The sequence below is a fragment of the Aspergillus tubingensis genome (assembly GCF_013340325.1).
Source record: "Aspergillus tubingensis WU-2223L DNA, scaffold_8, whole genome shotgun sequence".
NCBI classification, from domain to species: domain Eukaryota; kingdom Fungi; phylum Ascomycota; class Eurotiomycetes; order Eurotiales; family Aspergillaceae; genus Aspergillus; species Aspergillus tubingensis.
This window is the reverse complement of record NW_023336282.1, coordinates 5,133,086-5,145,504: the sequence shown is the minus strand read 5'-3', so window position 1 is coordinate 5,145,504 and position 12,419 is coordinate 5,133,086. Positions and strand designations below refer to the sequence as shown.

Genomic DNA, 12,419 nt, shown 5'->3' with positions numbered 1-12,419 from the left:
GCGGTTCGGCTATTCGTAGACAGCACTTTACATTTTCTTGTCCTATCTCTGGTGTATATTATTCGGTGTAATTAAGTCATTGACATGGTCACTACAGGTCAAGATCAGTCGCAGCTTGCATATCATGCACTGACTACGTGCATCGGAGTTTAGCCGGTGGCAATCGCGATAATGGTATCGTTCTCGCTGCGGCAGAGCGAAGATGGGTTTTCGACCGAATAGAAGCAGCTTGGGCGAATTTAATGGAGACCCACCCCGATACCATCAATACACCTACTTACCATCAGGGGACGAGTTCGGCTAGCCAGTCACTTCCTTGTGCTCAAAGCAAGATTAAGAGGGTTTATCCCAGAAACCTGCACCATTAGCTGCACACACTCTCTCTGACTCATCCATCGCATTTACATCATGTGCCTAAGATTAAGTTCGAAGGTTAAGAGACTTAGCTTCAGAGTTTCTTGTGAGACTTTCTTGGAAATTTCTTGGAAAGCTTGATTTCACTCCTTATATACAAAGATTATTTCTACCAACTAAGTGGTTCCTCACTCCTAAGTAAATATCTCCCTCTGATGCCAGACAGACCTTCATTGAAGCCTCTCCGTTACTGTGTATGGCCAACAATCGAAGTATGGAAATTCCATTTCTCTCATCCTGACCATGTTGTTCCAGCGATGCTCATTCAAAAAGGCGCGGCGGTGCCGCCGAGCTTCCGGCGATCCCATAGGCCAGCTGCCAGTCTCTTTCATGATCTGATCAATCATCTCAAGGGGTAGTCCAGCAGCACTCAGATCCTCACCCACGGCTTGTGCCCACCAGTGATGTTGCTGGGGCGGCACATTGCGGGTAGAGCAGACGCGATAATGGGGGTCAACTAGATATAACTTGATGTAACGATAATGCCCCGGGCGACACCGGTCAGCTAGAGAGACGGGCTCGGCACGGTGCTCTAGTATGTTTGGAAATGTGATTAAACGCCCTTGCGCGACCGAGACCACACCCGTGTCCTGCCATGTTCTGGAATCCCAATTTTCAGTATGGAGGTCCCAGGCGGGAATTCCCAGTATCTCCGCTATTTCTTTCAAATCGGACCAACAATCTTTCCCATATCTGTGGGCCGGCAGCGATAGTCGATCCCACCTTTTTCCATGTTTGTTCTTCGCTCTATAATGGTAGAAGGTTTCATCCAGCTTACTATTCTGTCGGAAGGCAATTTTGGGTTCCGTTATATTGTCGATATCATATGCAAAGACGGCGATAGCTACAAGATGTTCGTTAAGCTGGCCTTCCATGTGCCAGTCGGTCCCTTTGTAGTCCGGACTTTCAGGGGTAAGCTCAATGTTTTCCATATTCACAATTACCTGCAATCCTTGCGAGCGGAACATATCCTCGAGCCGAATGGTATACGGCTTGTGGGGAGGCGTGAATGGATTGTAAGGTATACAGCGCCACTCTTTCCGCTTGCGCACTAAATCAACCACAGCTCTTTCATGGTGACGCCCCGTCTTCCACTCTTCGTAAGAAAATGCCGTCCCTGGCTCCGGGTGACGAAAACGAACCACTCGCTCGGCCTTGCGTTCAATTGCACTCCAAGTCTTCTGCTGCCAATCATCCGGGGCAGGAACCGGGGTGGCTGATCCATCTTCAGGGAGTTCGAGATACTCCTTTGCGCGTTGCCAGAGGTGTGAATCTGGGGATGGTAACTCCTTTTTTTCATCCCTTGGAACGTCTGACAAGTGTATCAGTTGTATTTTTGCAAATTTGTACCTTTTGCGACCCTCGGCTGTGTTATCTTCCGCACTGTTCAAGAGCTGTTCTCGGTATCTGCGGTACCTCAGCCTCCTTGTTTCACTTGGGATCCGGAAGGCGAGCAAGCATTCGGGAAGTTCATTCTCCCACTCTGGCCCATACGTGATTATCCGTAGCGGCACAGGTCCCAGCTGGCCTTGGTTCATGATATCCGTCCAGCCGCGCTGTCCCTGGACCAAGCAGTCGTTCCATAACGGTATTGCCCGGCCTATTAATGTTTCGATTGCACGGTACAGGCCCCGGTGCATAGGGTGTAGATTATTGATGTATGAGGCGAGGCGCACTTGCGTCGATCCTGCATCCCCTATAAACTCCACTTCGGATGGCAGAACCTGATAATTCGCGCTCCATCGATAATGAGGAACTGTTTCATGGTCGACACTCAGTGACCACCACGCCTCTGGCCAGTTATCAATTTGCCTCTGAAGGTCCGCCGAATCCGTCCTCTTGTCGACATGAGTAGGCGCAAGGGATGTCGCACCCTGATACGCGCCAAGCATATTCGCTACTTCCACCCGACCACCATCAGTCAAGACCAAGCTATGCCCATAAACCAGCGGAAACAAGGTCGGGTCGACGATACTTAATCTATTCCTTGACCGCCAATCCAACAGCCCGGATTCCATGAGGGATCGAAGCACCGGTTTTACTGCACGTCGGAACTCGCCGGCTAGCTCCCCCGTTTGAAGTGCGGGAATATGATCAGACTTGCAGACACAGGATCCAGTGTCCAACACCCGGATATGCCCCTTTTGCTGGAACTCGGTGGCTTTGTCGCGTAGTTCCTGCACGCACCACTCCCAGGCCCGGTCACTCAAGAGGGGATTCATAGCGATGGAGGCAGTGCTGTCTTGCCGCCAGTGCGCCACGGCCACATCATCGAAGACATCGACATGCCAGTTTGGACGGTCGGTCAGACGATTCATTACTGCAGTCATTGCCAGCTCACGTGCCGTGACAGCTGGCGCCTGGCGCCACTCTTTGATTCCATGAGCAAAGCGCGCGTCGGATGGTAGCTCGTAATCCAGAGGGATGGCACCAAACCCGGGCACCCGAAGCGGGCCGTCACCGCTGTTACCGAAAGAAATGATTGGGGGCTCGTGGGTGGACTTCTCACCCGTGGCAGTCGAGGAAGGAGATTCATTGTCCATGATGTGCAGAGAGACAGGGCTGAGTCGACTAGAATGGAATCGGGACGGTGGGACGATGGTATGAGATAAGAGTTTTTAATAGTAAGTAGCACTTAGCAGTACTAGTTCAAAGATGGAAAGCCTGACTCAGAGAGTCAGCCGGTTACAGGGATCAGGAACAGCTAAGCTCTTTTTGTATCCATACTAGTACTGCAGCTTGCCATGATGGTTGATTTAGTAGCCTATGGAGTACTAGTTGGTTAGTACGGCTTGCCTCGGTAACTGGATGAGGGCTGATAGCGTAGCAGTAAATATATACAGTACCATAAGCGATGAATAAGTTTATCCCCATTGTCAAGACTGGCCCTTCGATAACCGTCAAATTCAAACCGTCTATATCAGAGACAGGTTCTTCTCATGAGCTATCATGTATGTGGTAAACAGAACTGCTCGAAGATAAGTAGGTTTGGGGGCATCTCGGATCAACTCACTATCCGAACCCATAAACTCTAGTGGCCCGTTTGAGGTTTTCCCCGATTCGGGCCGCCGCTTTGATGCGGAGAAACACCCTTCCCAATTCTTGCGGGATTGTGTACTTCCTCCACAATTCCCCCGTTCCCGTCGCACGGCTGCTCTTCCCAGGTTCAAACTCCGACCATGTCCAATCGACAACGGGAACATCTCCAACTTGGGTCAAGCAACACAAGCCATGTCCGTTCCCCTTTGCCGACCCGAGTCAGCAATGCGTGTGAAAGATGCCGGCGCCATAAGACTCGGGTAAGCGATACTTTCTTTCCCTTTAGTAATCCTTTACCAACGTATAGAAGATGACACCCATTTATCTGACGTCTACAGTGCGATCCTTTCCGACCTTGCTCCTTGTGTGCACGGGCTAAAGTGGTCTGTCGTCAACTTCCTGCTCCCCAGAGGCCTAAGGATAAAAATCGCATGTAAGTCACTCCATTCTCATGAGCATGACAAGAACACTTCCACTTCTATCTCGGGGTCACTGCACCTTGCATTCAGTAACACTCATTAGCGCGAAAGCGGCTGTGCAAAGCCGCCAGCGGCAGACTAGGGCATCAGCAGCAATGATTGATAGTGAACCACAATATGCTGATGGCAACTGCCCATCTACGTCCAGAACTGAGAGAAATGACACACAGCTATCTGAGGAGATGCATCAGGCGCAGTTCTTGATGGAATATGGCGAAGCCGAATCTACAATGGGTATCGCCCAAAAAATCTATGAGCTGGACAAGCAGGTCATCGATGAACAATCCACTTCCGCCATTCCAGGATCCCGGACTAGCACGGGTGTTGCTGACCGGCGCGCTGTAGCCGGAGGCCAGCGACGTCCTATTGCATCGATTTTGGGACGGCATTTGCCTTCCCAAGATGTCACCTATTCTTTACTCGAGGAATATTTTGACACAGTTCATTGGTTTTCTCTCGTTATCTACGAGCCAACCTTCCGTACAAGACTACAGTCTATAATAGACGGGTTCGCTCATCCTTCGCAAAAGTCGTTCTTGCTGCTATTGGCAGTAATGCTGGGCATGAGCGCATGGTATCGATCACAAAGAACTGTCACAAATGCAGCCGATAGTAGTAAGTGGCGGAAATTGAGTGCCGATCTTATGAGCCTTGTCGAACTGCATGTCGTGGAGTTGATGGACGAGTCCTCGGTGACAGCAGCTCAAATTCTAATTCTATTCGGGTCGCACCATGTTTATCATGGTCGTCCAAACTTGTCGTTCTCTCTGCTCGGTGCAACTATCAAGATGTCCCAGGCCGCGGGGCTACATCGAGAATCTCCTACAGGAAAGCTTGAGGAGATTGAAGAGCGGAAGCGAGTATGGTGGACAATATACACTTGGGACCGATTCGCGTCCATCACGTACGGTCGACCATTGGGAATTAATGATAAGGATTGCAACCTCAGCATGCCAGCAGATAACCTGGAGAACCCATATTTTACTGCACCCGGTTCGGAGCAAGGATACGCCATCTGCTATTCTCCTTATCAAAGAGAATTAAACACCCTCTATCTAATGGCATCTCCGGCTCTGGAGTTCATTTTCGGCTCGCGCACTTCAGGTTCCTCTAAGGCATTGACCGGGGACGTTTACATTGAACTAGTGAAAGAAGCGACCCAGAATCTTCAGAAGTGGCAGAATAATCTTCCCGACTACTTGACTCTGGACTTTGACCGAGATTTCGAACTTGATAGTGGGCCGAGTGCAAGAGCGCATGCACTACAATCCCTGTCGTTGCAATTAACCTACGACAATGTTCTCATTGTCCTCCACCGGCCGTTACTGGCAAGGCAAGTCAGGCATCTGTCAATAAGTCATCCCACTTCTGGGGCAAGGCTTGGAACGGAATCTCCCATTTCACACCCTGAAGCAGGCTCACCAGCTCAGAAGCTGTCACCGTTCGAAGCCATGTCCCCGAATGAGCCGGTCAAAAGTTCAATGCATTGGTGGAATGCTGCCCTCAGGACATCGCGCGTCACAGAAGTGCCGGTACTTGCTCAGCTTGCAACAGATAGCCATCTTGTCGCCTTTCTTGCCATCAATATATTCCATGCTGCAATCGTACTGGCAGTCATGGCCCTATCAGACCCATTATCAGATTCAACCCAAGTGGCGAAGCGTACAATCACCCGGATCTTACGTCTACAGAGCCTTTTGGGTGAACGGTCAGCTTTATCAAGACAAAGTACGACCGTCTTGAAAAATGTGGTTACTCTGATTCTTCGCCGTGAATCGGAGGCCATTCTGGCTCCAGTCACAGGAAACAGTCAACAGGAAGGGCACACGTCATCTATGGGATCTGCGTCCATATCCGTGGAAGACACCCTACGACTGCCCCTGGATGCCCCAATAACTCAGACCGATAATTCATTACGGCGGCCGACATGGCCAGACTATGGCAGGATGCATCGGTTGAATGAGAGTCTAGCATCAGTTCAAAATGGTAAGCGCAATACCATCTTTCTATCCCTATGATATGTCCAGAGAAGCTGATTGTATTTTTATCCATTAGTTATTCCTTCTGGCAGGGATGGTAACCTCCATGACACACACGGCGCAAGAGACAGTCAAGAACAGCTGCCTGATACTCACGAGCACGCCCCAGCTGAGAACTCGTGGCATGGGTCGTTCGAGGACAATTGGAATGACCCTAGCTTTCCCTTGGAAGTTCCAGATATCACCTCAGATGCCTTTGGTGATAATGGACTGTACTGGCTATGGGACATGTCATGGGCCGGAGCGGATCCATGAAGCTAGCATATCTATTTAGCACGCAAAGCGCCTTACAGTTTACTAATACAGAACAATGAGAGGAGATTGGCTTGGTTTATGCCGTGGTTGCTTTCGCTGCAATCTCATCTGCACCGGGTCCATAGATGACAGTCTTGATACCCTGTCGGTTGCCGACGTTCTTGAATGCCTCTTCCGCCTGTGTGAAAGGGAACTCATGGGTAACAAGGCCCTCTAGAACAACCCGACCCGACGACAGCAGCCCAATAGCCGTCCGGTAATCTCCTGGGCCATACCGAAAACTACCCCTGAAAATGGCCTCTTTATCACAAATTTGACCGACCGGCAGTGAGGGATTCGGTTTGCCCAAGCCGACCTGAACAAATGTCCCACCCTGCGCAAGGGCTGAAATACCACAGTTCATACAAGGCTCAGCGCCAGTGGCATCCAGTACGATATGAGCTCCAGCATCCAGCTCCGATTCTTCCAAGATTCCGGCGGCATTGTGCTCGGGGGAATCGGCGCTCATCTTATACGTGTGCGTGGCTCCGTACTTTTGTGCCACGCTAAGTCGGTCGGAGTTGATGTCTACAATCACGACTGTTGATGCACCGAATGCGCGTGCAACGGCTGCGCAGAGCAAGCCAACAGGACCAGCGCCGAAGACAACGACCGACTTTTGCTGCATATCTCCTGCCAGGCGACAGCTGTGTACCGCCACACTGAGCGGTTCGACCAGTGCTCCGTGTTGTAGTGACACATGTGCCGGTAGCTTGTAGCAGCATTCTGCAGGAAGACGGTAGTAGGTCGCCAGGGTGCCATCATAGGGTGGTGTAGCGGCAAAACGCATCGCGCTACAAAGATTGTATCTGCCTGCGCGGCAATGCTGGCAGGTATTGCAAGCAATGCCGGGCTCCAAGGCCACACGATCACCAACAGTGAAGCCTGATTTGCTTCCGCATTCCACTACAATGCCGGCGGACTCATGGCCAAGGACGATGGGGGCTTCCACCACATACCGTCCTATGCGGCCATGCTGCCAATAGTGGATCTAGGTCGATGGTAAGCTGCGGTCCAGGCTAGAAGGACGTTGAATGCAAATGAAGACTTACATCAGAGCCACAAAGACCAGTCACGATAACCTGGACGATAACGTCGCGATCCGTCTGAAGATTGGGTATCACACGCTCTTCATAATCGAATTTGCCACCCGGATGTAAAACGAAGGCCTGTACAGACGCCGATCAGGGACGTCAGTAGTCGACTCTTGATGGAGATATTATAAAAAATGAAACGAACCTGATTGATTCCTGAAGGAGCCATTTTAGCCAAGTATTATGTACAGATCAACCAGATTCCAGGGATTGGTCAGGGCTTTTAACAGGGCACTTCTGGCCGGGTGGTACGACGGTGGAGGTCATGCCATCTATGATGTCGGTTCCGGCGGATTGTCTCAGAAGCTCACCCTATCCGTACCCACAAAATGAGCCTTTCGCGTTACTAAAGGAGCCAGTTTGTTGAGACCAGGAGACCATCCCACGGCGGGGAATAAATGCCTCGGAACCGAGTGGGGTCGGAACTGGCCAAGCTGGACTCGGAACCGAAACCACACGGAACCGGTGAGAATACCCCAGAACCCCTACATCCTCTATCAACCAGCATCGATATTGCATCATGAAGGCTAAATTCTGTCCCGGAAGTCGACCGTGACTACGGGATAGTGAGACAAAATCATTGGCTGAGACCGAAAAACTCCCACTTCGACGGAACAGCAGGTTTCCTGCAACTGGTCGGCACTCACAATGGGCGCCGAGCTAGAGCAACACGAGCGCGCCAACCCCGGATGGCCGACTAGAGTGGCTCAATCCCGACAACCAGCTCCACTTTCAGGGCCTGGAGAAAAGGTCTGCTTCCCCACGGGACATGATGCTCTGGGGTAGAAATAGAACGACGGCCACAACTGTTTAAATGTCTCCGTCCGTCAGAATCGTGGAGTCAACCTGGCACTGCCTTTTGGCTCATTGATGGTGCCCATCTGGAACTATGGCTACCAAAATGTCCTCTGTACCGGCGGATAATGCCGCTTTGACTCGCACGGCACAGGCTGTGGCTGCTCGGGAAGTAGAGCAGCAGAGCTGGCTGGAGCGAAAGCTGAAGCCGACGAAGGTGAGAGCTTGGTATCCCTTCAAGGGAACCCCATTGCTCTATGCGACATGTGGTTTTGGCAGTCTGGGAGATGCCCTGTTTGGGTACAACTCTGGTATAATTGCCTCTTGTCTGGCGATATATTAGTCATGTCACTTCGTGTCGTTGCTGATGGCTGTGTTCGATAGGAATCATGTCTGGTCTTCTCGTCAATCCAGCCTTTGTGGCTCGCTTCTTCAAAGACTACGGAGGTGCTGACGGCTCAACAACCGGAGTCGATCCTTCAATCACCGGGATAGCTGTTGCTTGTCTACAAGCGTCTGCAGCAGTGGGTGCACTCCTTGCAGGACGACTGGGCGATATGATGGGGCGTAAACGGTGTGTCCGTCTTGGCGGGTTTATCTACTTCTTCAGTGCATTCATTCAGATCTTCGCTCCCGGCTTTGGCACCTTCATTGCCGGTCGCACCATTCAAGGTCTTGGTGTTGGATTTCTGTCTATGACAGTACCCATCATCCAGACCGAGATTGCCGCCCCTCATCGGCGTGGTTTGATGGTGGGAATCGAATATACCTTTCAGATAGCAGGTTATATGCTTTCATGTTGGGTAGACTATGGTTTCAATTTCCTTCTGCCCAGTGAAATGTCGTGGCAAGGTCCATTCATTATTCAGATTGCTCTCTCTTTCATCTTGCTGGCCATGTCGTTCTTCCTCCCTGAGACACCTCGTTGGCTGGCCAAGAACGGATTTATGCAAGAAAGCTTGCAGACGGTCGCTGATCTGCACGCCAATGGCGATACTCAGGCGGAACATGTACAGCAGGTGTTTGTGGAAATCGAGGAAGCAGTTATCTTCGAAACTAACTTAGGAAAGTCGTCTTGGATGGTGAGTTCTTTTACGCTCGTCGTGGGCAGACAATCGAGTGCAAAACTGACCATGGACAGGAAATGTTCACCCGATACCGCAAGCGGACCATCGTTGGAATCACCGTGCAGATGTTCGCGCAACTCAACGGCATCAATATCATCTCCTTTTACCTTCCCAGCACACTTGCTACCGCAGGCTTCGATGAGCGTAAATCCCTTCTGTACACTGCAGCCAACGCACTCCCTTATACTGCGGCTACAATCTCGACTTGGTGGTTAGCAGACCGCTGGGGACGGAAACCATTGCTCATACTTGGAGGTGAGTCTATATCATCCCATTTCATATCGCTCGATATCATCGTATACAATGTGGACATTCAGCTAAACATGCATCAAACCAGGTCTCGGAATGGCAGTCCTTCTCGGCATCGTCTGCGCCTTCACTGAAGCCGACCTAGACGTCCAGGTCCGCGCCAAGGGCCAATACGCCTTCGTCATGCTCTACAACATCCTATATGGCTTCACCTGGGGCCCGATGCCGTGGCTACTACCAGCTGAAATCTTCCCCTTGCGCGGCCGCAGTAAAGGAATGGCTCTGGCTACCACCAGCAATTGGATCTTCAACTTCATCATCGGCATGGTCTCTCCGGATGCGTTCGCCGGTATCAGCGGATACTTCTACCTTGTCATTGCTGGATTCTGTCTCTTCTCTGCGGGATTGGTATACTTCTATTATGTTGAGACGGCTAATAGTACTCTGGAGGAGGTTGCGGAGTTGTTTGGTGATACAGCGTTTGCGGATGCTGATGGGGAGGCGAGGGAGGCGTCTGAGGTGCGGATAGATTATAGGAAGGATGTTGTGTGATTGTTCCGTTGCGCACTACATAGTATGGTAGGCCACCTTGGATTGAGTTGGCTATGCTTACTGTCCGGCTGACCAGCATATCAGCGTTTTTACTAGTACTCTTACGAAGTGTGTTTATGCTTACGAAGGAAATCAGTATTCTAGCCTATTTCAGCAGCGATGAGTCTTTCAGACGATGACTACGACGAAGAACACGATATTTGACTTGATAATTGCTCTATTTCCAAATAATACATCTCTTACGCGTTCTCTAAGTTGAAAGTGGCCAGCGGGCCACACTTGTGATCTTCATATCTCGACATGCAACAATCTGATAAAGGAGGTAGAGCTAGCTAGATACCAAACGAGCGCGATAACAACAATAATTGCCGATGAACAACGTAACCAATTCCAACACAGAACCTCACAGCTAATCCCAGCCCGCATCGACACAAGACCATCGGCATTGTTGAAAGACACATATAATCTCATGCTTATGGCAGGCTAAAGGAATATCCAAACAGCCCAGAGTGCTGATAACTGATTCAAACAGGAGTCTGGCAATCCACCGTCTTATGGTGGTCATCGTATTCGCAGTGGTGACGATCAGTCTTGCACTGTAAACAACATTAGCACACATCAATCATCCTAGAATTTGATAGGAGTCTATATAAGTACATACCCTCAAATTCGCAGCCGAAGGACAGCTGACGACGTGGTTCTTTCCGTCCTTTCGGTATGTGCAAGTGTTGTGCTCAAGGCTGCATTCCTGTAGATTGAATCATAATGGTTAGCACTATTTCAAAGTCCTATAGATTGAGAAGAACTTACTCCACCGTATTTACTCAGCTGCGCGTCCCGGGCAAGAAGGTCGTCCGACTCAGCCGCGATGGGGTTTGCAATGGCGCCCATTGCGGCGAAGAGGATGATGGCGATGCTGGTGAGTTGCATTTTGAAGATTGGCTTCTGTCTTCTGGGGAATTATTGCGAAACTGTGTTGAGTGGATGGAGATAATTCAAGTGAATTGGAGCGTCGTGGAGTTGTCTTATATACTCTGGCAGTTCGGGATACTCTTGCCATATTTGACAAATACTACCCTCAGTTTTAAGCAGTCATCATTGGGGCTATCGCTTAGGGATGGTCTAAGCTATCCAATTAAAGATATGCCTCATATATTCGAGGAGACATATTGACTTGGCAACTGATATGATATCCTAGGTGAGGTAGTCGAGTCCTTAGTAATACGACTGGGGCGTGATAATCAGCGCAGAAGGATGACCGTAAGCCACTTGGGAGCAGGAAATTGAAGTCCTGGGTGGCCCTACATCTTTGGGGATATTCGAAGAAGGAAAGATCTCCTGATCCTCGAGTCATTGAAGATATTATTCAGACGGATTATAGCATAGGGCTCAACGCTAAGAGTGACTAGTGAGTTCGCTGTAATTACTCAAGCCTTGAACCCTGCATACACAGCCCTGTAGCCTGCTGCAGGGCTGGGGCGTAAATCCTGCGGATTAGGGCGGACATGCGATGTAACGCTGTAAGCGTCAGGCACATGTGACTTCAAGTATTATTTATTATCTCATTAGTATACAAGACTCAGTGGCTGACTGGTTTAGCTGTAGGGTTGCCATATGTTTGTTGGAAACCTTGGAATGTGTCTCAGGACAGTTTCATCTATATCGGCCTGCAGTACTGAGTATGTATGTAGCGGGTTGGGCTGGAGTGAAGTTCTCGAAAAGTACGATGAATAGCATAGTTGAAACCTTGTTCTTCTGCTTGTAGTAGTAAATTACTCCAGGGTATGTAGACTTCATCATGGTGAATAAGCACTAATGCCTTCTAAGGCAACAAACAATCATCGGCAGTTCATCCACAACTCAATTCCCTTCATGCGCCAAGTGCTTTGCCTTCCGGCCCGGTCCGGATCCAATTGATGCTGAAATACTTTGAGGTCATGCTTGATAATCAAGTTATGTCTAATCCAAGTACTCAAAGTGGCTATTACTGTAACTCGACTGCCATATCTGTGCAACTGCAGCGAAAATGGTTCGCTAACCCCATGATCACCCGAGCGGCTCTCAATCTAAGCATCTAGTTGGTCACGTTGGATGTAACATCAAACAATGCTAATGTATGCAGGGCAACTCATCACATCCCCGAATACGACTCAGCCCTGCAAGCCGTCTTACTCACAGCAATGCGGGGTTGGTGACCTGTCCCTGCTGGATAGTTGCATGATCAACAGCTAATTCTGTCTTAGCTTCCGGCTGATCGACAACAAAACAAAGAAACTAGTTAAGCCCGTCAGCATCTACACGAGTCCAGATTCACATTTTGGGCTGTCAGCCTTGTTA

At 50.0% G+C, this 12,419-nt stretch overlaps 5 protein-coding genes across 5 annotated transcripts; 2 read left to right on the top strand and 3 right to left on the bottom strand.

The window, feature by feature from the left end:
• Positions 1 to 584: 584 nt before the first annotated feature.
• On the bottom strand, positions 585 to 2,957 carry AtWU_07998 (DUF4246 domain-containing protein; the record flags this gene model as incomplete). The annotated part of the gene is made up of 1 exon (XM_035503107.1): positions 585 to 2,957. The coding sequence occupies one exon, from the start codon at positions 2,955 to 2,957 to the stop codon at positions 585 to 587; it is 2,373 nt and encodes a 790-aa protein (XP_035359000.1).
• A 688-nt stretch (positions 2,958 to 3,645) lies between these two features.
• AtWU_07997 (fungal specific transcription factor domain-containing protein) lies at positions 3,646 to 6,226 on the top strand (the record flags this gene model as incomplete). The annotated part of the gene is made up of 4 exons (XM_035503106.1): positions 3,646 to 3,713; positions 3,792 to 3,886; positions 3,963 to 5,918; positions 5,988 to 6,226. The coding sequence occupies 4 exons, from the start codon at positions 3,646 to 3,648 to the stop codon at positions 6,224 to 6,226; spliced, it is 2,358 nt and encodes a 785-aa protein (XP_035358999.1).
• A 76-nt stretch (positions 6,227 to 6,302) lies between these two features.
• AtWU_07996 (NAD(P)-dependent alcohol dehydrogenase) lies at positions 6,303 to 7,528 on the bottom strand (the record flags this gene model as incomplete). Its single annotated transcript, XM_035503105.1, has 3 exons — positions 6,303 to 7,256; positions 7,318 to 7,434; positions 7,505 to 7,528. 3 exons carry the CDS (start codon positions 7,526 to 7,528, stop codon positions 6,303 to 6,305), a joined length of 1,095 nt encoding a protein of 364 aa, XP_035358998.1.
• Positions 7,529 to 8,248: 720 nt separating this feature from the next.
• On the top strand, positions 8,249 to 10,082 carry AtWU_07995 (sugar porter family MFS transporter; the record flags this gene model as incomplete). The annotated part of the gene is made up of 4 exons (XM_035503104.1): positions 8,249 to 8,465; positions 8,539 to 9,236; positions 9,296 to 9,536; positions 9,619 to 10,082. 4 exons carry the CDS (start codon positions 8,249 to 8,251, stop codon positions 10,080 to 10,082), a joined length of 1,620 nt encoding a protein of 539 aa, XP_035358997.1.
• Positions 10,083 to 10,606: 524 nt separating this feature from the next.
• On the bottom strand, positions 10,607 to 11,012 carry AtWU_07994 (uncharacterized protein; the record flags this gene model as incomplete). Its single annotated transcript, XM_035503103.1, has 3 exons — positions 10,607 to 10,678; positions 10,744 to 10,830; positions 10,893 to 11,012. The coding sequence occupies 3 exons, from the start codon at positions 11,010 to 11,012 to the stop codon at positions 10,607 to 10,609; spliced, it is 279 nt and encodes a 92-aa protein (XP_035358996.1).
• Positions 11,013 to 12,419: the final 1,407 nt, after the last annotated feature.